The sequence below is a fragment of the Cyprinodon tularosa genome, unplaced genomic scaffold, assembly GCF_016077235.1.
Source record: "Cyprinodon tularosa strain WSP-4 unplaced genomic scaffold, ASM1607723v1 ctg305, whole genome shotgun sequence".
NCBI classification, from domain to species: domain Eukaryota; kingdom Metazoa; phylum Chordata; class Actinopteri; order Cyprinodontiformes; family Cyprinodontidae; genus Cyprinodon; species Cyprinodon tularosa.
Window position 1 is genome coordinate 634,466 of NW_024039014.1, and position 25,312 is coordinate 659,777.

Sequence of the window (25,312 nt, forward strand, 5' to 3'; positions counted from 1 at the left end):
AGAGGTGATTTAATAAGGTCAAATATGAACAGTTGGTCACAGACAAAAAGCTGCAATAACAGCCCAGTTCAGAAAAAGAGCGAGACTGTATGTCACCTCAAAATCTCACGTTAAACTGATGCCAAGTAAAGGTCAGCAATAGAAGTGTTTACCCTGTTAGGCAGAGACTAAACATCTGCATTTTGTTTTACATCAAACAAGAAAAAGATAGTTAACCTATTAGCTTATATTCTGCGATAAAGCAAAAGAAGGCAGCAGAAAGATAATTACCCAGCACTGTAAGTTCAGCAGTTTCACTTTCACGCTCTCCAACCATATTTGTGCCGACGCACACATACTTTCCGGCGTCGCTTTTGCGAGCGTTTGTGATCATCAGCTTGCCTCCACGTATCTGAATGAAAATAAAGTGAGTAGAAACTAATTAGGAAATAGGAGAAAAAGACACTGTCTACATCTGAGACACATTTGGCTTTGTCCGAGGCCATGCTCTGGTAAAAGGCGCTGCCTTAAAAAAGATCACAACCTTAAAGTAGAGATAATGTAGATCTGTTAATTCTATATTTTACAAAATCAAACTAATATATGCTGTATTTATGTTTAACCGTTTTTAATCTGATATGTATCTCTGAAAAAAAAGCCAATGCAAACAGTTGTCTTTCAAAGTCACCAAGATTTTAACATAGATTCAGTTTGTATGTAATTTTATCTCAAGTTTTGTTAAAAGGTTCAAAAATTGTTGTTGGAGAAAATTTGTAAATAAATAGCTTAACGGAGACCAAGAGACACATCATTATCAAAGTTAATAGAATGGAATAGAATTAAATTTTATTGCCATTACACTGTCTCAACTACAAAGTACAATAATATTTCATTACCTGTGTACAGACACTATGTATGCATGGACTATAAATTGCACATATAAACAGAGAGTAATTGTAAGAGGCTATAAAATTAATAAATATGAAATCTATATAAAGATTATACAGGAAAATTAGGATATGGATTTTAAATATATTAGTGGGGTTATAACACAGAATAAATAATTACAGATAATACCAGACAAAAGATTTGCAGATTATATACAACTATAGTTGAGAAGTAAGTGTATGTGGTGTTGGATCTGTTAAAGTTATTTTTATACAAAAGGTTCTGAACATCTTACAGAGCATTCAATCCATTATCCAAATATGGAGAGATTCTGACACACGTTCCAGGACACCTAAACTAACAAGCCATGGCTAGAACAACAAAAATGTGGATGAAGACAATATAGCCAGATTAAACACGAAGAAGTTGCTTAGAGTTGATTAAAATAGGGATAGTGCTAAATAAAGTATTAGTAGTGATTGCGACACTTTCCATCCAATCTGACAGATACTGAGCTAACATGGATAATGGCCAAAAACTAAAATCTCCAGGTGCTGAAAGCTGGTAGAGACATAGGTCATAAAACTTACATTCTGTAATTTCTGTAATAGGCTGTTGTAAAAGGTATTGACTCTCAGTAAACATGAAACTGAATTTTCAGTTGCTTTTTTTGTTTTTTTGTAAAACATGCCCTTGTAGCTCTCCAGCAGGTTTTATTTCCAATTCAGCTATGAACATCAGCCTGATCGTAACATTGCACAGTGTGGAAAAGTTCAAAAGCTATGAGACCATCAAAAATTAAAACTACCAACAGACTTCACAGAAACATGCAGAACTTTATCAAAACAATTTCATTAGTTGTGCTGTATGTGTCCTTATGGAGGCAGAAACTAGATTTTTTTTTTTTCACCCTTTTGTAAGAAGTCAGTGGGCCTGTTCTTCCTCAGGGTAAGCTTAACAAAAGAAGATTTTTGCACAGTCCCTGAGGTAACACTTAAGGCACTGTTGGACTGCAAGCACTCTACAGTCACCTCAAACAACTTTGAAGACAGTTTTATCTATCATGGAACTGAAAACATTTTCAACAACAGTCTTTTTTTTTTTTATCCACTTTGTCTATCTAACTCCAAGTCAACATCAAACACACCCTCCAGTAAATGCGTGTTTGTCCAGGTGAATGTCATGTCTGTTATTTCCCAGGGCTTTGATTACAAGCCAGAGGATACGCTTTGTTCTCATGCAGTCAGAAATGCAACGTGGGGCCTCGGCATAGACCCCTCAGCCGTCCTCTGAGCTGACAACCGTGGCAGTCAGTGCAGACGCAGACAATAGCATGGTGCGCTAGTGATCTTTCAGCTCAGATTGAGCTTAAGGTTTTAAATGCACACATCAGCCTTCAGGACCAGCTTTACCTCCTGCAAGCATGTAATCGATATCCCCATTAGAAAAGCACTGACAGAGAACCTGACACAAGGTCTGATATGCCTGTGACAACCCTGTTAAACTCTGTTGCCGGGATGATCCCACACATTCTGTGATGTCTCAGTCAATCTATATCACAGTGCATCATATGTCCATAAAGTGCTCGAAGCGAACTTACAACAATGGGTTGCTTTTTGTCATACTTGCACAGTCGCAAGACATCTGGAAAACTGTCTGAAAGAAAACTGTCTAAACTCTGACTGAAAGCTGTACAAAATGAAATTTTGTTTTGTATACACTCTGGGCCGGATCTATCAAAGGTTTGCGTGTATAAAAACGTGAGCTATTTCACTGCGCACGCTAAAAAATGTACAAAATGATCTATCAACAGCGTGCTAAAAGGATTTGGTCTTTAAAATCTGCTAAATAGCGCCTCTTATCCATTTAGTACTTTTTCTGCTATGAATATGCAATATGGGGCGTTTACACGCAAAAGTGCGTCTTGTGGGAGGAGAACATATAAATATATTAATTTAGCACTCGCAAAGTGATTTATCAAACCTGAAAGCAATTTTGCTAACGGTATCTGACTCTATATTTAACACGTTTCAAAAGAAGGTGCAAATGGTCTGTAAGCGTAATTGCGCACACATGGCAGCGGTTATTGTCGCAAGAAGGACACATGTAAATGAAGCAAGGAGACGCAGAGAACGCATTTTTTCACTCCGTGTGAATATTTTTGGAATGGACAAGGAAACGATCATCAAAACATTTCGTTTATCCAGCATTGCCATTTTGGAGCTGCAATTCCAGTGATTTGCTCCTCACAAAGCGTCAGCTGTACTTGTTCCTCAATGCTGGTCAGAGGCATCTCATCTACTGTGCCCCCTCCTCTGTTGTTCGCAGATGTTTTGTTATATGCCAGTTTTTCTTTGGTTCGCCTTCTAATATCCTGCTATCTTCTTTTTACTTCATCCACTGTTCGCAAGGTTTCACCAACAGCGTTTACTTTATTACAGATTTGTTCACATATAGCGTTCCTCTGTGTGACAGGCACACTTCTTTGCTGTAGCTCACTTAAATGTTTGTTGGCTTCATCCACCAATACCTCCATTTCCATGGGGTCGAATTTCCTTTTGCACCTTCTGCTGTCCAAACTCGCCATGCCGCAAACCACAAAACGCGCAAAACCATCATTTAAATAGGGCGTCTCCAACAGTTTTGCACCTGCCACGAGTTACGCAATCGCTCTTGTTAAATCACCCACAAACCATGGTTCAGCCCCTCGCGCAAAATTCCAGTTTGCGAGCGCAAATTACTGCACGCAAAATTGGATCTTGATAAATCCGGCCCTCTGTGTATACAAAATGACAATAAGAGTTGTCTAAGTCTAAACATGGCCATCTTATGGAAGAAGGTGACGTTCAGAAAAATCAAACATTTTGAGAAAATTCGTGCTGGTGGAATCATGCCGTGTGGACACTTCTCTTTAGCCTGAGCAAGCATTCAGAGTTAATGGAAAGATGGATATGTTTAATTAGAAGCTGTACTTGAAGAAAATATGAGCGCAAAAAATATCTGACAAAGAGACACGGATCCCAAATAAATAAAATACCAAACATACAAAGGAAACGTTTCAGAGCTGAATAATTTTTCCATTAATCGGGTACACCAGCACATCTCCACAGCAATAGCATTGGTCGAATCATGCTGTAGGGATGTTCTTCTCATTGTATAACAATGATTTACATTAAAGCACATCCATATGCTCGAATGACGTATATTCTTTGACATTTCACGCTAAACTTATAAGAAGACTTTGCATGGCCATAAGGTTAGCATGGCAAGCTAAAACAGATCTGCATAAACCCGGATATATTCTTGCAGTCCTAGAGCACTCATTGCTCCTTCATCCTGTGATATAAAATACTGTGAGGATCATTAAGGTAAGGTCTGACTAAACAGCACAGAAAGGGTTGTACTGTTGTTTCAATATGGTTTTGACCTGAGGATCAACTCAAAGATCATGCATTTTATGATTGTTCTTATCTTTGCAAATCTGCTGTAGTCTCCCTCCTTTTGTTGCCTATATCAACAGCCAAAGCAACTCCTTAGACTAGGCTAAAGAATATTAATGCACTGGATTGCTTCTTTTAATAAATATTCTGTTTTCACAAAACAGAAGCATGTTGAATGTCCCAGCACTCTGAATATTATCACTCCATTATCGAGAAATTGCTCTATCCTATCTCCTTTTGTCTCATGTAATTTGGCATTGCTGATAAACTAACCCCCCCACAGTGAGCATCCTGTTTGTATGTATTCACAAGGTAATTAATTTTCTAAGCTTGTTATTTACCACAACTATAACACAAAAAGAATAGGACAATGCACTGCGCTTCTGCCATTTATGATGCTGGTAGAAAGCTCCAGTGAAAAGCTGATATTTAACAAGGTTTAAGTGCTGTGATTTTTTTTTCTTTTCCTCATGTGTTTATTTTTTCCTCTGCATTGTTCCTGATAGACTCAGCTATCTGCTCTGTTTGACAACCATGACCACATTCAACAAAACACAGCTTTGGTGTTTGCAAAACAACCAAAGGATAAGAGAAACCAGCAATATTTGGAACATATCTTTACAAATTATTTACTGTGACTTTATTGGCCTTTTTTTGTCCTGATCAGATTACATACATTTGTTATAATAAAGGTAATTTTTTTGAATAATTAAATTCATGGTTCTTAATTGCTGGGCGACAGTCTTTAATTTTTTCATCAATACAAACAGGAACTTTGTAAGGCCTGTTATTCACAAAAAACAACCTATTTTCTTTTAGTGAGGTTGCAAAATTGTATAATGGATTGTCCACCATGATTGCTGATCATGAGATCTGAGCTTTACAACCTCAGTAAACATTTTAAAAATATTTTAACAGTAAAAGTGATACTCTGCTAAAATATAAAACAACAGTCATTAAAGTTTATGAGGAATTCCATCTAGTTCAGAGTGGTAGGTGAATGGTAGGTGAAAAAAAAAGGTAGGTTAAAGAAACTGTAGAGCAATTCTCTGAATTTTTATTTTGCATATGATTAAATGCCAATGTGCAGCACTCAACAAGTGAACAGCAGGATGAGTGTTGAAATGTATTCAAACAAATTAAGAACCATTTTACAACTACAGTATGTTAACAGAACATTGGAAGTCATCTTGTAACCCGTGTTGTAACTGCATTAAGACTTACCTGCAAAACTAGGGGATATCAATATCAATCAACATAAATGGGCAGGGAAGATAGCATCATCAGGACATTTATTTGTAAGTTAGTTAAACATCTAACTGCCTAGATGTGCCATTTATTGTAATAACAAATAGGAACACAATTTATACTTTACTGCTTTAGATCTATGCTGAGGGCTAAAGAATCCTGACCAGGACAGCCTGTTGTGACATACATCATCCACATGCAAAGAGAAAATTCCCTCTGCAGGTGGTTTAAGACCAAGGTATAATCACCAAGGAGACTGCACGTTTCAGCATGTTACAAACAAAAAAGAGTGGACTGAAACAAACATTAAAATGCAGGCTGGCTGAGAAAGACCCCCTATTACAATCTCAGCTGTTCATCCCATTAAAAGATTACGACCTCTGTGCCCCTCTCACCCCTCCCACATCCACTTTCCAAATATACTGTAACATAAACAAACTGGATGTGGTACCATGACTCTGTTGACATTGCCCTCAAGATCCAGTCACCCATCAATCACCACAGTTGATTACACATTTTTAGATGGTCAAACATGACATCTAGCTTGTCTATTAGAGAAGCCATTAAGGAGAACGGCATGTGAGGCTGCATGTATGATGAGAAGTTAATAGTGAGCAACAGCAGCTGTTCAGAACCTGTTTCAGTTCCAAAGAACGCTAAAAACATGCTGCAGGCTACAACAGACCAATTTAGTCTGGACACAGCAGTGATGAGAACCTTGTTCATAAACTTTACTAAAAAATATTTCAAGAGTGACATAAAATAAATGAGACAAAAGAACAAGACTGATGTTTTTAAAAAGAACAGAAGCACTTTGAAAATGCTAAGTTACCATGTGAAAGGTGCTTTGCTATTAGAACAATATTAGACAAATTCCATTCATGACGCTTTTTTTTTTAGATCAAATACCCATTATGAATTATATCGCTTTCTGTTAAACAGAGATAAATAACTTTTTCAAATATTATGAGTACATCTCCAAACAAAACTCAGTTTCAGATTAAGGCAAGTCAAGTTCATCTATATAGCATAATTTAGTGCTAAGACAATTTAAAGTGCTTTACACGAAACAATAAAATATGCCTGCTATGCCAGGTCATTATGCTTTGTTCATGTACAGCATTTTGCACTGATTTGCTACTGGAATGTACCATACAAATATTCTTGCCTTGCCTAATAAAGTAGCTCTGCTCAGATCTTTAGAAGTGACACATGTGGGGGTAATTGATAAAATTGTGCTAGCTCTGCTGGTCTTTTAATTAAAGGCATTAGATAGCTGCTAAGATTCTACAGTAAAAACTACTGCTGAGTAAAACCTTATTTTCTTTAATCCTGGTCAGGTCATTCATCCTTTCGCCATCTCATCAATAGACTTTCTTCAAATCAATAACGGAGTCCTAACTAATGAAATAGGTCTAAGAGACCTGCATTTTTAAAATCCAAAGTTAAAACATTTTAATGTAGGAATTACTTATATCATAGAGTAAACAAAGATACACTAAGAATTTGGCTTGTGACTGCAAAAAGGGTGTTTTCAGGTTTGATCTAGCCAGACTAGTAACAAACTGAATGGAAATTAAAATTCTGATACATACTGATACCATGTCACTGTGATAACACTGGTGCTTAGGGTAGAAGACTTTAAGTATGTATTTTTAGTATCAGTGAAGCATTTAAAATTAAGTCAAAGGTATTCTAGAGATAAGAAGCGAGGCAGAAGAAAATTGTACATTGTATATACAATTTATAGGCTAGACTATAAATATAGCTACAGGGCTAGATTTTTGCAAATAAAAGGAAGGATGTATGGATTACAGCAAACTAGTACTTTAAAAGAATCCTTTTGAACATCAAACTACCGTCTGCCATTGAACATGATATATTTGGATATTTTGTCAGTGTTTTGCACATCACAACACTAGATATAGTGTAAATCTTTTTTTTTTCTTTTTTTTTTACAATATACACATAAAGGGCACTGTTTTTGTTATGCTAGATACTCTCAGTGTACTAATAACTAAAAGCTGAAAGGACACTAAACTTAACTTAAAAGCTAATAAAAATTTAATCTGTTTTTAAATGGTAGACAAAACATGTTTTACAATTGTTCTTGTGTCTCCCACATTGCATGAAATTTACTCTATGACAACAACATAATAAAATTCCTCCCATATTAGTAATTAGGATAGGAAGCATTTTCAATGCTGTCCTTAAATTTGCTTATTATGTCCTCAACTAGAAAGTAGACCTAGGAGAACTCGGTATCAACAAGTCATAGCTTTTCAAGGACTGCAAACTGGAAATAAGCCAAACAGTTTAGCCTGATGCATGCGTAAATAAAACATGGTCTTTTATATGGGGCAGTCTCTAAGTGTTGTTATATTGCTTGATCAATTTCAAGAATGTAAAAGGTGATGAGAAATACTTACAGTAATCCTTTCATCTCTGTCATCAATATTTACTCCGTCTTTTTTCCATGATATGGTTGGCTCTGGATGACCACGTGGTGGCTGACACTCCAAGACAGCCGGTTCTCCAGCTGCAACTATCACATCTGCAGGGTTTTGCCTGAAGTCATCTCGTAGAACTACAGAAACAGATAAGAGAACATATCATTTAGAGAAACCGGGAAAAAACAAAACATTTGCCATTATTAAATAGATTATCCAAATGCAGGACAAAAGCATCAGCTATATGAAGTAAAAAAAAAAAAAGATAGATGGATGGAAAAGAGAATTCTAAGCCTTTTGATATATTGTAATTACAGTTGAAATACTTTTTCACAATTAGCCTTACTTTCATTCCACTGACTGTCAATAACTCACTCCAGTAGTCATCAGCATTTCTCATCCTTTTATGTTTACTGAATAGCATAGACTTTCAAATACAGACATGAAGCAAACACTCCTACTTGCAGCATTCACTGCTTATCAGTTTTTATTCATCCCTCCCTCATCTTCCTCCGACGCTTTATACTTCTATATCATGCTCTTATTTAACCTGAGAAATTTACATTCACTTCCATCCCTATTCGTGTCTTGGAAAGAAAATCTTAATTTAATTGATTTTACCAACTGGAAATGATCTTTATTAAAACCCTAAAGGAGCTAAAGCTAACATCTACTTTATTTATACCACAGGTCTGGCAAAACAAACAGCAATTCTGGTATATTTATCTGGGCTCAGTGAAAAAAAAATCACAAATATGATCAGAAACCATCACTTTACCACCCTGTTTAGAAAAACTCATTAATACCACACTTTCCTACAATCATAAGGACCAACAGTGTACAAAAAAGTTTTATCTGCAGTGTGTCTTATTTTGGCGGTACTCAAGTTTACTCCGTGGAAACCTGCTTTAAAAAAGTTTTAACATCTTCACAAAAATCTGAAGTCAAACATTTTAATACATAAAAGAAAAACTGTTTCCGCACAGCAGTAAACTATAAACCTGTTCAACCCACCATAGCAGTCTTTTATGAAAAGAAAACTAATAGTTTGGCACTGGCTGATTTCCAGGTTTACTTTTAGCATCCAGTCATATGTTAACATTATAATATCTAAGCTCTACCTGGTGATATTGTTAACAGGATTGGTATATACAGAAAGAAGAAGACTAAATGTTGACTATTTTCAATATCAATAAGATCTTTAGGAAATAAATCAGAAGAAGCAAAGAGACATCAAAAGCTAATCATGAAGAGAACTTTTTGTCATGTTCTGATATACCTTTTCAACAATGAAACTTAATATCAGCTTGTAATATATAGGTATATAAATGCACTTTGCTGTAAATTACAGATTTAAAAAAAGGTATGTCATGTATGCTTGAAAGTTTGCGCCTAAGTCATTAAAGTCAATGACTCTAAAGCACTGCTTGGTACTTCTTGCATGCCTTTTCAATTCAAAACAAGAATTTAGTTTGAGAGAAGGAGGATTCTTTTATTGGAAAATCATAACCATACAATCACTAACTAATAGGTGTTAATTAAAAAAAAAAAACAAGATATTTTATCAATGATATTCTACTACAAAAATAGGACAAATCTGCACATTTGTTCAGAATGTGCTTTAAAACTAAATTAAATGCAGAACTGGAGCCCTTCCTCAGCGCTGCAGCTGTGTTGAGTTCATTCAGTGCGGTTACCAACGGATCGAGTCATTCAGGAACGAAAATGTAAACAATAAACATCCGATCCATTAAATCATCAACTCCATCTGAAGAAACACTCTATTTGTGTCAGTAAGGCCAATCTGTTCTGAAGAGGATTGCTAAAAAAGTCTGCAGCCTTAGAAGCTGAATAAGCCAAACACTGAAAATGCGGCAGCCAGCATTGATTCAGATCATCCAATAACTGAGATCCACTTAAAGATAAAAATAAAGAACCTTGTCTAGTGTAGCAATGTGATAAATGCACTTTGCAGTAAGCTTTGGTGGTGTAATATTAATTATGCTCTATCTCTCCTCTCAGTGGGGTCTTTACCACTCCTGCTCAGCTCAAAGTTATTCTTTTAGCTATCATTCACATTTGACTGTCCCTTTGGAAAAGAAAAACATATATAACATGTAAGGAGGAAACCAGGGAAGAAAGAAATTACACGTGAAAAGCATGAGGAAAGGGGGAGATATCCTTTAGTGTTTACACCATCAGCACTGTGACCTCCAACCCCTCCTCATAAGCACTCACTCCTTCACCTCCCTGCCCTTTCTCCTCCTCCAAACCAACACCTCTTTGTTATAAACACAGCTGAGTACAGCGCAGCAGACAGCCCTGAACATCTGCGTAGTGGAAACAAATTCCTCTGGGATGAAGGCAGCCAGACAGTCTCCCAGACAGAAAAACGGTTCTAGATCTGGATGGTCGAAACTCCTCGACCACTTCGATCAGGACCTGTAAGTAAATCCCTTGCTTTTGGCAGATACATAAAGCCCTTTAAGCCCTTATGTTCCCCTTTCCGACTCTAAGAGGGGGGACAAAATGCTCTCACACTGTGAGCTGTCTTTAAAGTGTTTGGTGGGGTTTGTATCTGTGTTTAGGATAATGAGCCAACTCCACTATTCTGTCTGTCCTGTGAGTTTGCAGCTGTCCCCTAGCAGATAATATTTCCTGAGCCATTAACAGGAAAGCTAGACCCTGTGTGTTTATGCACACAGCGATTTTCATTTCATTCTTTAATATGTGGAAATAGGCCACAGCCACAGGTCCCAGCATGAAGACAGCTCTTTGTCTGTCCTGGATTTGCCCAAATATGCTGATGATGGAATAGAAATGGGTATATCCGGACCTGGACAGTTATCAGTTTGCTTTGTCAAGGTAAAGGGATCCGTTCTGCACCACATTTTCTCTTCTGTTTTGTCAGAGCAAAACACTTCTTGTCTCATATGACGGACATGGCATGCTGTGAGACTGCTGACTCTGCACAAGACAGACATATTTATCAAAACACAGCATTTGATCGTACTCTCTAGTGTCTTCTTGGTTATACTTAAGCTTTCATCAGCCATGTTCTTTCATTCTGTACAATACAGACACCGTGTGATTATTGGCATTTAGAAGTGACTGACCATTTAGAAGTGTATGTAACCATCTTGTAAATGTCCCATACATTTGTGGAATTTTAAATGTTAGGGGTATTGACAGATCTGGAAAATTTATATTTTTTGGCCTAGCTTCAATAAGTTTCCTTTCCCAAGTTTGATGTTGCCACGCCGTATATATTTTTGTCCTTTCTTTACTTCCTTCCAAATTTCCGCTAGTTTTTGATAGTCATTGGTATTTCTGCTAAAGAAAAGCATCCTCACAGCATATTGCCAAATACATGATTGAGTATAGTAATTTTGTTTTTGGCTGATGTTTGCCCAATTCTGAGAAAGCCAGATTTGCAACGTGTGTGAGTAAAAATTGTACTGTCAACATATTATCTAACACAAGCCATGGATTTATGTAGATCATCCAAGGTTATAAGTTAGGATATTACAGTTACTAAGATTGCTACATCTAGCCATGAAAACCCACCGGTTCATCAGGCGCATTTTTATTCTTTGTTCAAACAAAAACACACACCCACGTACGCGTGCACCCATACACATGCAGTCTATTCCGCAAGAAATTGAAAACAGATGTTTAAATCTCAAATTAAAATTAGATTCCTGTGTTGGACCTTCAACATTAATGAAAATAAAGACCCAATGCCACACACAAGTCTGGGTGGGAAGATCTGTTGAGCTTTGTTCTGAGGAAATGAAACCAAGTAAAACAAGCTCCCTGCAAATCTGTGGAAGGATATAAAAACACACGCACCAAGGAATTAAAGGTTTATCAAAGAGCACACAAAGTCAATTCAGAATACAGACACAACGCAGCATGGGTCTGGCCTTTGGCTTTGGCTTTTTTTCTTTGAATAAGGACAGACAAGCCTAACCCTAAAAGGGGGAGTGAAATGAATGATGAAACCACTGAAAATAAACTTCAAAAAAGTATTAAAAAAGAGAAGGAACAAATATTGCTTCTCCTCCATGTTTGCTGAAGCTACAGTATCTAACTCCAGATGCTTTTAGAGCTGCGAGGGTATAAGGGAAACAGGATTAAATATTATGATAAAAATATTAGGCAGGGATAAAGCCATGGTAGAATAAATAATAAGAAAACAATGGCACAAGTTTCTGCTTTGATCCCTTCTTTAAAAGACAGACAGACGGGATCGTTTTTCTGGGCTATATGTATAACAGTTACTTGCAGTCATTCCTCATCAGCCAATCAACAGATTAGACTTTCCATCCCACTACATTGTATATCTCACTTTGTCTTAAAATTTCTCACCCTCCCTTCGACATGTGACCTTGTTAGCCTACCTGCTTCTCAGCTCACACAGACTGGGAAGCTTACATAAAGACAGCCTCGTGGTGGTGGTGTGTTAACCTTCGAAGGCCCAGTGCTAGTCCGTGGCTGGTGGTTAATTTGCCATAGATGTATGCACAGTGAGCATGTTGTTTGCACTGCATACATGTGTCGTTTCCCCACAGGTTGTGATGATACAGTCAGATTCTAACAGTATGTTGAAAAAGAAATCCCTCCTCTATCGTCTTACCTCATTTTTACAGACAGACATGAGGTGAACAGTCTTTTCTCTCTCAGTCTGACTTTCAGCCCTCTGTTCTGAGTGTTGGGCAGCTCTCTATACCTATCATAATAACTTGGATAGAAGATTACACATAAACTTTTTACAAGCAAAAGCACAGGGAACTAAAAAAAATCAGAGACTTGAAACAAGAGTTGATATCAAAATAAAACGTCAAATCATCTCCCACCTGTAAATGTTTTGTTATTTTATGATCAAGTTTATTGTTTTTTAAATACATCCACATTTCTGTGTGCATAAATCATTTTTATGACAAGAGAGGCCCTTCATGTCAATGAAATTCTATAGAAGGTCGCAGCTGCAGAGCCACAATGGTTTGAAGTACATAAAGCCTAGCTGCCTGTTTGACCACCAAATATCTTGTGAAGACCCGTAAATATGTCAGCGAGGGCGGACAACATTTACTCCAGCAGCCTTTAGGGGACTGCACCTGCATGCTCCAGAAGCTCCAAGATCATTGCTCTCCTCAAGTGCACTGTTATGCCACAAAGCAGAGCATTATTGCATGTTGGAACCTGAATCTGTTAATGTATATACATAAATAAAACACAGATCAATATGAATAAAACAAAAAAACACCTAGCTTTGCCCATATTTGAAAATATGGTCATTTATTGGATCACTCATCCACCAAAGCTTTGGCGAGATTAAAATAACTGTGGCATTTTTGTAGCACGTTCCTTCCGCTGTTTGCTGTGGAAAGTGATCGCAATCTATTTGAAGATAAAAAGGTGAATGAAATATCAGAAAAGGCAGCCAATTAAATGTGCATAAGAAACTTTCTTAAACTGCAACTATACTCTGAAAGTAGAATATGAGACAGATACTCTGGGAAAAGTTCATGCTCCCATGGTTGCTCCTAGAGGTCATTCTGTCATTGGCAAACAAAAACCCACACCTGATCAGAAACAACGATATGTCTGAGAAATGTAGAACCAATGTTAAGCTTGATTTATGCTTGACACATTCTGAGGCCGAGTGGCCCAATTATTTAATTTTGGCTCCTGCGTGGACTCTACCTGGACAGAATTTCCACACTGCGCAATTAGGAAATTTGTAACCGCACATGGCGGATGAGTGACAGATACTACTGTTGAGGGTTTGAAAATATAGACATACAGAAACACCTTGCGATTTAGCTCATGAACATTGGTATTATCAACAGATTATGAAAGTCTTACTGTCACTCTTAGATGACACCTGTTTTTCTTCTTCGTCATGTAGTGCGGTTTTGTAAGATTGCGGTTTGTTCTGTTTCTTCCCTTAAAGATGTTGGATGTTGTAATGTTATTAGCTGGGTTGCAAATGTAATGTAGCTTACTGTAAAGGTGAACCACCAAAGTGACATGCATTGAGTCAGGGAAACAGACAAGACGTTGTTGATGGCGTCTGTTATAAGGGAGACTACTGATGGCATCAGGTTTAAATATATAACTACTTAGATCACAAAAAAATTAGATAGCTTGAATGGTTTAAATGTCTGTTGAACACTGTCTTTTGGGAAAATCCTTACAGGCAGACAGCAAGTCAGTCACCACGTTGGAGAATTTGGGACAGGGAGGTACAGATGAGAAAGAGATTGAATGTACAGAAATTCGTTATTAAAAAATCTGGTATGTTATTAGTTCATGAATAAATAATATTTACAGAAACAAACAGAAAAAAATGATCTAGGGGTGCGGATGCCTGTAATGTCACTGGATACCCCTTCGTAAGCAGGTAGTAGTGCCCCTAAGCAAGCTGCACCAGCACATAAAACTAAAAGCTGAGAATTGCAGTGCCTTAAAGAGGCTACAGAGAGTTGAGCAGTTTGAGTGTTTCCTCATAGGACCTCATGAGTGCTAGTATCCAAAGACAATTATGCACTACATTGAGACATGTTTTTCCTCGTGCACACACACATACCTAAAAGGACATTTCGCCCCCAGCTGAACAGACAGTGAGACCATTGAGTGCCTGTGTTTGTTTAAATGGCCATAAGTCTTCTCGTCAGGCCTGAAGAGAGAGATGGCGTTTGGCCGACAAAGTAAAAGACACAGAAGGGCAGCAGGGAGGTAGGTTTATGTGAGTGATGGAGTGAGTGACTGGCTTGGCACCTCGTAGGTCAATAAACAGTGATTGTTTGATTGGAGTGCTGGCCAAGTGGGAGTTGGACTGTAGTAAAGAGGGTTTAGTGCTCAAGCAGCAGAGGCCAAAATCTAAGATACAAAAAAAAAAAAAGAATGCAAGGACCAACATTCTTACTTTCTTTTCTGTGCTGCAACACATAAAAGAATAAAGATCCAATAAAATCCTGATAGGAACACCCAGCAACGAAATCCAGACTGTAACAACATCTGCATGAAATTATCACATTAACATTGAGTGACTAAAAAACACAGACACACCCTCTGTGAATTTGGTAGCTTTAAAAACAATCAGCATGTAGATTCAGAATACACATGAAAGGCCTTAGTAAATGTACTGAGAGAAGTAGTTTTCTTGTTAGGTAAAAGGCCAGAGTTAAATTAAAATTCCACATTTAAGCACATGCCTATTTGCCAGTGGAATTACATTCTGTTTTCCATTCCTAAACAAGGCTTGAGCATCGCTTCACAATGCAATAAAATAATAATGAAGGACACACAGCTTAGAGAGAAAGGTAAATAAACATTTTACGAGCAGAAGGTCACATTTATTTGCAACACTCTCACGAGAAAAGAGGTTCACCTAGAGAGACACAGCAGCACTCCACATAGAACTATACACTATAAACGTAGGATACTTACAATATGCTGGGCAACAACTGTTTGACCGGTTGCAGCTTTCACATACAGAAACTGAAAATGAATGATCGCACTAAAAATGTGTTATGTAACTCAGCAAAAAACGTGCCACATTGATGCATAGCTCACATGCACACTCAGGTCAGCTTACCTCATGTAGAATAACTAGTCCTGACAAGCGTTTACATGCATGCCCATTGGATGGTTAAATCGCCATAAACAACCCCACTTAGTTGATTTGCAAGTTAGCTTGAATGCAATCATATTATGATTGGCGTGTTTACTTGACACGTTTTTAGACCAGTTGGGTGTTTATTTATATTACTTTTGTTCATGTAAACATATCTCATGGGTCACTTGCTGTCTTCTGACAATATCTCACTGTGAGCTGAGCTTCAGTCTGTGTGGCCCCACCAGCTAACCTCTCAGCATCTGCAAGGATGAGGACCTTATTAAAACAATCTAGCCAATTAACATTCTTGGCGCTTGGAACCCCCCACCCCCACCCCGGACCTCCACCACTGTTTCTCCTTCAGATTCAACCCCCTTCTTCCCATTTTTATCATGACAAAAGAAGCAGTGTAGAACCCAGAGCGGTGATGACAGCCTTAAACAGCCTTAAAGATGTGAGAGAACTTGTTTTCCTTCCTGCGGAAGTGAAGTTAATGTAGTTGTCTATTTTAACAAGCAAGGTTCTTTGCCAGGCCATCTGTGTAACTGTGTTTTTTAGGATGCAAAAAAATAAATAAATAAATAAAATAGAGACAGAAGGGGCAGATACATAATGGATAAATGGATTAGCAACAGTCAAGATGGCAAATACTCTAAACAGAACTCGGCATTTAGTGAGACTTATTTCTACAAGGAGAACAACCTAAGAAGGTGCCTTGCAACAGGAACATAACAGCTGTCTAACACAACTGGCCATATGAGACGTTAAACCCATAAACACTGCACACTATCCTGCAGAGTGGAGGATCACGCACAGTGCCATTTGACCTAATGGTTGCCCTCCTCGGATCATTCTGGAGTACAAACATCTGCTGTGAGACTTTTTGACTTCACTGTTATTTTGAGATCCTACAGCCAGATAGCAGGACATTCCTCTGTCTGTTGCTCATCTTCTCAAAACAAAGCTATATTATCTAAAAACAGTGGAGACTGATACAATAGTATTGAATAGCAGTGCTGTGCAAACTACAGCAGAGAAAAGAGAGAGAATCCTGGTATGAAAGAGATAAGATGTTTAAAGTTTGCTCCTGCTTGCTGCGGGTCAAGAAGATGTTCAATTGGATGATATGAAACCCCAAGGCTACTCTGAAATATATTGTAGTGAGATATATTTAGTGTGTAAAACATTCATACACCTTGAGCTTTATTCGTTTTTTTTTTTTTTTAAGTTGAAGCTACCATATTTTATGTATGTTTTATGTTGTATGATAAACCAGCAAAACCTAATGCATTATAATAAAATAGAGGGAGAAAACCTTTTGGTGTTTTTAAGTTTTTACAAACAAATCATAAAATATAGCTGGCTTCAATAATTATCTTCTTTACTCTGAAATAAAAAAATGAATTTGCTCAACAAACCTGGTATTAGAAAAGCAAAAAGAAAGCCATGTTCAAATGCAGAAATAAGAACTGCCTCTTGCACTTTGCCACAATCATAAAGGGAATAGAGTAAATTTGTGGAGGATGATGTTTGGGTAAGAATACAAGAGTAAAGATATATTTAATTCCAGGATGATTCTCCCAGTGTTGTTGGGCAGTGTTGGCCTAGTGGGTTAGAGCTGTGTGCTTGTGCTCTGAGAAGGTTGCAAGTACTCACTTTGATCCCCACAGGATCCACTCTGGGTTCCTGAGAAGGGGTGTAAATAATAATAGTTTTGTATCGATCCAACAGCCGACAATCCGATGCATCGACACGTGTGCAAGAGTAGCGACTCATGTTTTGTTTTTGTTTTTTTTCCCTCCGGGTTATTTTTATCCATTTGCTCCTGGGCGTAATTCTGACTCCCGTGCTGCGGTGGCGCTAAACCTATTTTGCCCTCCTACCGCGCTTCCTCCTGCACCAGTGTGTCATAATGAGCTTGATGCAGACATTTTTGATTTATGCTCAATATTGACACGTGGTCTGTGCTATATGCTGTAGGTCTAGATGCGGCTGAGGCGATGAGGAAGTGGGGGCGAGGTTAGTCCGACAACGGAGAGATATGACGGCAAAAAAGAGCGGGTATCCTAGGGGAAAAGGGTGAGTTGCTTTCCTTAATTTCGGCCACAAAAACAAAACAAGCCGGCCTCCTGTTTGTGGCACTGTCTGCGGTCAGTTACAATTTGGGAGAGGTGCAGCGGAGTGTCTGAAGAGGGGGCGGGGACGGCTTTTTATTCACTGCGACACCTACGCAGACGACCTGGTTTTGAAGTATAAATCAGCCTTTAAGAGGGCGAGGAATATATCCAAGGCAATCGCGCTCTACATATGTACAAACATACGTACCTATTGCATTGTGGAGAACAAAGGCTTCCGATACCCGCTTCGCACTCTGGACCCGAGGTATTGCATTGCACTCAATTGAACTGATTTTGTGCAGTATTTTTTTATGCAAGGCCTTTCAGTATCTATAATGCAGGGGCATTATTATTTTTCAGTGAATGAGGTTTTCATAGGCCTCGGTGGAGTACAACTTTTCTACTTAAAAGGAAAGGAAATAAAAAGGAATCAATTAATCAAATAAAATCGTATGGTGGTGTATTCTTGAGTATTAAAAATAATTGAATCGTTGGGTCAGGAAATCAATACTGAATTGAATTGCCATGATGGGTGTGATTTACACCCCTATTCCTGAGCAACACCCTTAACCCCACACTGCTCCCTGGGTGCCACACAATCGCAGACCACTGATCCCCAAGGGGATGGGTTTAACGTAGAGTTAATTTCCCCATTGTGGGACAATTAAGGGATTTACATTACATTTATTTCTCCAGTTTATTACAGGATCCTTAGGCCTCATAGCTTCCTACCTTAATTATGTTTTCCGTACCCAACCTTGGTAATACTTAAGGGTAATTCAGAATAAAGGAGCGAATCACAAACTGGAGCAAACTTTTCAGGTTTTTATTCTTAAAACCTGGGGGCCTAGGGTTTAGAGAATTGTGCTTGGGTCTCGGAGGTTCTGAGTTCAAGTCCCACACACTACCACAGACTTCCACTCTGCTTCCCAGAGCAAGACCTTTAACCCAAGACTGCTCCTGGGGGGGCTGCAAAATGGCAGCCAACTGCTCCCCAAGGGAATTGGTTAAATGCAGATGAATGTATCTCATTCATCACAAACATTTAATTTTGGCCTAAAAAAGAGCAACAGTCCATTAAACTGCTCAAAAACGTGATTGTCAAGCAGAGTTTCAGTCCAGGTTATAATTCATTTAATAGCTTACCATATAGTATATGTTGCACAAAGGTGTTTTGTAGCTAGGACTTTACAGAATCAATGACTATTGGGATTCAATACATGCACAGCTCTGACTGATGTATTTTTTGCATCAAATTAATGTTAATTTAACAGGATTATTAAGGAAAGAAAAAGTTTAAGAGGTATGAATCCTTTCGCATCAAACTGTAGTACTGATATAGAACTTTCTTACAACTGTATATGTACTCTGACTGATCTGTGACTAAACATGAGCCAATACACATGTGGTGAACGGATGTTTCTGTAATACATGTTTAACAAACTAATTTCAACCGGAACTTTTTAAATTCTTTACTTTATCTAAAATCCGCACTGAAATCACATTCTAACACATGTTTCCTGATTTGATAGAGGTTCAGTTAACAGTAGGAGTGAGTGGTTGTTTTGGATAACAGTGACCTGGATGGGAAGGTAATATAAACTAGGATTAAATCAGCAGCAGTAGAGAAGCCAAAATGGTGGGTTAAGGGGAACCGGATAATATGTTTGGAGGGAAATAGACTGGCTCAGAGGAAAATGGGGAAGGAAAAAAACACAAGGGGATCCAAATATAATGTTACAGCCGATCCCTCAGCCTTTCGTCATGGCCACTTTCATTTCCACCATGCTGATCCAACTCCAATCACTTTACCAGGCGCAAGGGAGGCGGGAGAGCAGGAAGGAAAGAGGAAGAGTAGAGTGGAAGAAGTTACAGAGGTTAAGTAAAAGTGAAGAGGTTGGGGGTCTTCCTCTGTTCGAGGGCACGGGAATGTTAAAGAGGGTGAGACAAAGCAAATAACCGTACTGGTATCCAAACATGTGCTGCAACACTGAAATGTTGCACATCTTTCTCTGATCAGCTGCTGTCCCCATTTCAATACTTTCCATATGGACCTTAAACTCTCCCAGATGGGGAATGAGAAGATGAAAAGATGGCCATAACCCTGACCAGGATGGGATCTGCTACAGTGGGAAGTGATATCCAAATGAATGGGGCAAGGGAATGCTGTCATATATAGTACACCCGAAAGAGATGGAGCTGAAATTTCATCTTCAACACTTGCCAAAGGGGTGAATGCATTCTCTTGTAAGATCAGTGCCAAAACTTTGGTGCTACAGCTTTTCACTACACTTGTCAACTTGTTTTACATGCAAAAATAAGCACTGCCTATGCCAGGGAGAAAAGTTCTGTAAATGTGCCAGAAATTACCCTGATCCCTGTGAAACTGACATAGAGAAAGGTCTACAGACAGTGTGAAGTCCTAGATTCTCCATCTGATCTGATGGTTCACAGACAAAAGAAATGTCATTTTATAGTTTTTCCTCCTTTGTTTTATGGCATAACTTGCTACTGGTAACATGCCTGAAGAATCCTAGTGAGCTGATTTATGTAGCTGCTCTCTGGGGTTCAAAGCCAAGCCGAAGAGCGTGGAGAATTTAAAGGTACTTCAAAATATCAGCTAGATTTATTGAGGTAGGAGAAATCTTTTTTTTTTTTCTCTTTCGAGGTGCTGCAAGGTTCTTGCATAGCCTCCCAGAATTAAATCTAAGCAACCCGAGAACAACCTGGCAAACAGGAATATCAAGGGTCTTTTTATGCAATCTTATTTTGAGTAGGGATTTAGGCGTCTTAAATTTATTTCACCATTTGTTCTAAAGGAAAGTTTTTCTTTACTATATCTTTTGGCAAAGTTTTTATATAACTCAGATTTAAAAAGTGCAATCCAATACCTCAGAAAGTTTGTATCAGGAGCTTTTCCAAAACTATTTATATAATTTAGTACTATATTTACGTGATAACATTTCAAAAAGGTAAACAGCCATTTAATGGCAGCGTTAACTGTAGATTACATTTCATGCATCCAGTAGTATGAATACCAAATGTATTAATACTGTTTTCACATTATATCATGTTATAACTACAATTTTAATGTGGTTTTCTGGTTGTGTGTCACCGGGTTGGATTTGTTTGCTCGGTCCCTCGCTGGCTCCTTGTTTTGAGTACGGGCTGCACTGTAGTCGACGAAAATCCTGGACGATTTTGAAATTCCTCTCAGACATTTTTTCAGGTATAAAACGTAGGACATGTCCGAGAGAAAGACGACGTCTGGTCACCCTACCATATCAACAATTTGATGTTTCAGTGAGTGAGTGCTTGTTGCTATGATGCATCTTTTCTCAGCAGGTTTGCTCGTCATAAACCAACCAATCAGCGCACAGCTTATCTAAATATTCATGAGCATACCATAAAAGGAAGAAAACCTGTCGTTTCATTCTGAGGCTTATAACCAGGCTTGCATTAGGGCTCATAGAACATCAATTATGCAATTTTTAGCACAACCAATGTTACACACCCTATTCAGAGACCTGACCCAGCACCAAATATCCTATATAATCATAAAATCCCAACAAAATACAGTGTAATACATGAATACCCCACAAAAATGTGATGTTTGCAGGACACTGTAACCAAAATCTGATCTTTAGACATACAGTAAGATGCTTATAGAAAAAAAAAACATGATTTAAGCATTGCTCAGACCTGACTGGATTTGAGGAATATTAAATGTGAATCTTGTATATTTGCAGTTGTTTTTTGCATTCTAGCTGCTGACAGATCTTCTAAACACCCACATATGAAAAAGTAACATGTGGCTATTTAATCACATAAACCTGGCTCATCCTTCGATCCAAAGTAGTGAAGCTTTAATGTACAATTTTCCTGAGCAGGACCAACATAGGCAATTTCATATTTTTTGCGCAGCTGTATTTCATTTTAATATATACTCTAGAGACTAGAGGAGCTCATCCAGTACAAGGGAAAAAGGGAATTTGGGAAAGGATGTAGAAAGAAATGGAAAAGAAAAGTTTCTGACTGTCGACAGGAAAGCAGGAAAATTTGAGTAAGTAGCAGGTACTGGTGCTTATTTTCAATGAAGATGCAGAGATATGTAAATGGGATCATTAAAGAACCAACCAGCATAAGTGAAATGAGCAGAGAGAAGGTCAAGCAAATATGAACCTTCTGAGGAATCTACACTTATTTTCATTACAATTCTTGAAATGAGTGTTATGGTTAAAGGCAAGCTTTTGATTCCACATCCATACAAAGGCAAATAAGCTATCTGCACAAAAAAGACATATGTGTAAAGTTGAAACCACCTGAAGCTGACAAAGCTGTAACAGGCGTTATAATACTAATGTTAGCGGGTGACGTAAAAGAATGAAGATAGAAATGGGATGTAAACAATGAAGGTAAAAAAAGAAAACAAAAAAGCTGCTTATGAATGGACAACAGAGGAGCAACAAGTAGTGAGCGTAAAATCAATGATACATTCAAAATGCTGACTCGCATGCACAAATTGCTTAGCTTGTTACATCATGAAAGAGAAACCAAGGGATTTGGCTTCAAACTTCTACCCTCTTGGAACTGGTTTCACTTATTATTCTGATCGCAGTCACTTTGCCGTGATGGGACCCCAAACCATTAAAAAAGGCTTGCTGTATAGACTCAAATCGAGCTTTATCTGAAGGGGGCATGAGTGAGGTACCCAAGGTGCAACCTAGAAGACTACTTGCAAAAATATTGTTTTAAATTAAAGTGTAGTCCAAAGGACCATGAACTCTATGTATTTAAGCAGGCAGCTTTGAGCATAATGTGTACTTCAAGCTCCCCCACAAGCTGTGTTTCAGCAGAAATTTATCAGTACTTAATGTAACTTTAAAAGTCAAATCAACAAGTAAGTGATGGAACCAAGTATATTTATCCACCAGAGATCAGAATTTAATAATTTTGCCTTGATTGACTCTGATTGGGGATCCGAAGGTCTTTTGATTCATTTAATGCATTAAAAATAACACCTGTCACCACGATTAATCCATTACAAAATTCACAAAATATATTTTCTTCCAAAGAAAAGATCAGAGCCAGTGGTTCGAGTAATAATTGGGATGATCTCATAATTACTTCATTTCCTGTTGTAGTAAAAACAGTAAAAGTCCAAAATAAAATATTTATTTGAAATCAGAACTACCATAAGAATGCAAAACTGAAAAGAAGCAGCTTTTCAAAATCTGCCTACGGAGGAGTAAAACTATGGGCAAACAAAAGCTCAGAATGTGCTCAACCTCATGACACGCCGCAGTCACTATGCATCGTGCAAAACAAAGCCAACATAAAGTATTCCTTGAAACTGTTCCCAGGCAAAAGACGAAAACTAAAAGATCAGCATAATGTTCTGGAAACCTCACAAGCATCATACTATTTCACAGTATCTCATCAGCATGCTGAACATTCTTAATGTTCATGCATCCGGATTCAGTAAACTTCCCCCTGTGTTAATCACCTATCCTCTCAGATAAGAGCATGGGATTTATATGGGAAGATAATTTATCACAAAATGCTGCCCCCACCGTCCTTGGGAGCTCATCATCAAATAAGCCAGTGTTTAGTTTCTGCCAGGTCCCAAAACATGCCGGCAAACCGACGATAAGAGGCCACACAACCAAAAAGATACATTGTGCTCAACAAAGGAGAAAAAGCAGATCAAGGACAGGATGCGCTGGGTCTTGTTGCCCTCTGGAGAAACAGATGTGGGTGCTCAGTTTGTTGTGAAGCAGAGAAAAATAATTCAGACCAGTTCACTTCATGTGGGTGAGACCTGCTGGGAAACATGGGCCATATGGGTGACATCAACACTAAAGCGCCTGCGGTATTTTACCTGAACATCCTACTTCTAAGGTTTTCCAGAGCTACCCTTTACTAATTTCTACTTATAGTTTGAGCAATTATCATTAAATTAAATTACTTAAAAAGTTGATAAAGATGAAGGTCTCTAGTAGAAGAAAAAAAAACTTTTTCTATATGATATGAAATATCTATAATCAATAAAAATGACATTGATAAAACTTTTGCTAAAACAAATTTCTTTTCTTTACCCCTATCCTGGCTGAGCTTAAGAGTTGAGTCCTGACTGAAAAAAAGACAAAACCCCAAACAATCCCTGATTCTTTATTGTCTGTTTCCACCTTGTTGTCTCTACGAAGGAGTGATAGCATCTTAGCAAACCCTGTCTTTGGCTTCCTGGGACCTGGAGGCCCTGTGGGAGGCAGCACACCTGCGCAGCAGACAATAGAAAACCATCCTTTAGGTTTTGTTGGTCTTTGAAGTGGCGATGGATTAGAGCTCAATAGCCTGGGCCTGCTTTTATCACATGCATCATTTTGTGGTTTCAGTATGCTGCCTTTGTGTTTGGAGATGGCTACGAGATGAGACAACCAGAGCTTTTAAGGACACTGGAAGGTTTAATTAAGCAGCAATTCCACATCAGACAAGTTGTTCATAAAAAAATCTAAACTGACAATTTGTCAAGCTTTTATTTGTCCAATTAGATGATTATGACCAAACATCTCAATCCCAGTATGATCAGATCTCAGGACATGTCTGCAAACATGATCTTAGCAAACATAATGGGCAAACATGAAGATCTTTGAGCATTATTGGATTTTAAAAACTAACATTTTGTGATTTTGGAATAAAAATCTCATGACTTTCACCGTACGTACAGTATAGGCATTTTTTACAATTTTAGCCCGCACATTCACATCTTTTTCTTTTGTTCTGCTTTGTAGGAAATTATATTCCCATCTTGACCTCCCTAAATACTTTAAAAGGCATAGTGTTTTAACTTCTGAATTTAATGAGAGAAATCGATTTTCTAAAGGATATTAATCTAGTTATATTACTCTGGTGATATCAAAATCTATAATCTATTCATAAAAAAACAAAACAAAAACAGAAAGAGCATTTTTAATGCAGAAAAACGTAAACATATTGACTTCTCAGAGCTGAAGCAGAATGTCTTATTGGATATTCCTTAAAACCAGGTTTATTACTTTTTTATGTTTGTTGTTAAAGCCTTATTCCATTCCTGAGACGGGCATGAGATGAGATGAGATACTTATACATGAGACTATATATATATATATATATATATATATATATATATATATATATATATATATATATATATATATATATAGTGAGAGAGAGTACACTTAAAATAAATATAATGGGTTGCTGATAAAATGTTTGAAGTTGAAAAAAGATTACAAAAAAATAGCAGAGATGTGCTTGGCTCAGGAGTAAAAATGTGATGTAAGGCAGAAACTAGATTCACAAATATCGTCATGTGTTTTTTTTTTTATTCTTAAGCTTTAGCACACTATTAAACAAACGTGTTTTTGTGCTAACCCCCTGCAAAACTTGATAATGCAATGTTTTTTTTTCAATGAATATGAATTATTCATCGGCGGGTTACAGATTCTTTTCTCCTTCACATCTCTATCAGAGAGCTTCCTCCTCTTGCTTATCTATTTAATTTTGTTTCAAATGTTCGATCCA

At 37.7% G+C, this 25,312-nt stretch overlaps 1 protein-coding gene across 3 annotated transcripts in view; it reads right to left on the reverse strand.

Annotated features, from left to right (window-relative positions):
• robo1 (roundabout, axon guidance receptor, homolog 1 (Drosophila)) overlaps nucleotides 1–25,312 on the reverse strand; it is a 169,924-nt gene that overhangs the window by 56,532 nt on the left and 88,080 nt on the right. For all 3 annotated transcript variants that reach the window (XM_038292000.1, XM_038291999.1, XM_038291997.1), the window contains exons 3-4: nucleotides 7,985–8,142; nucleotides 271–391 (exon numbers count right to left, since the gene is read on the reverse strand). In XM_038292000.1, the coding sequence (XP_038147928.1) occupies nucleotides 271–391; nucleotides 7,985–8,142 (279 nt within the window). The remainder of the gene's footprint in view (nucleotides 1–270; nucleotides 392–7,984; nucleotides 8,143–25,312) is intronic.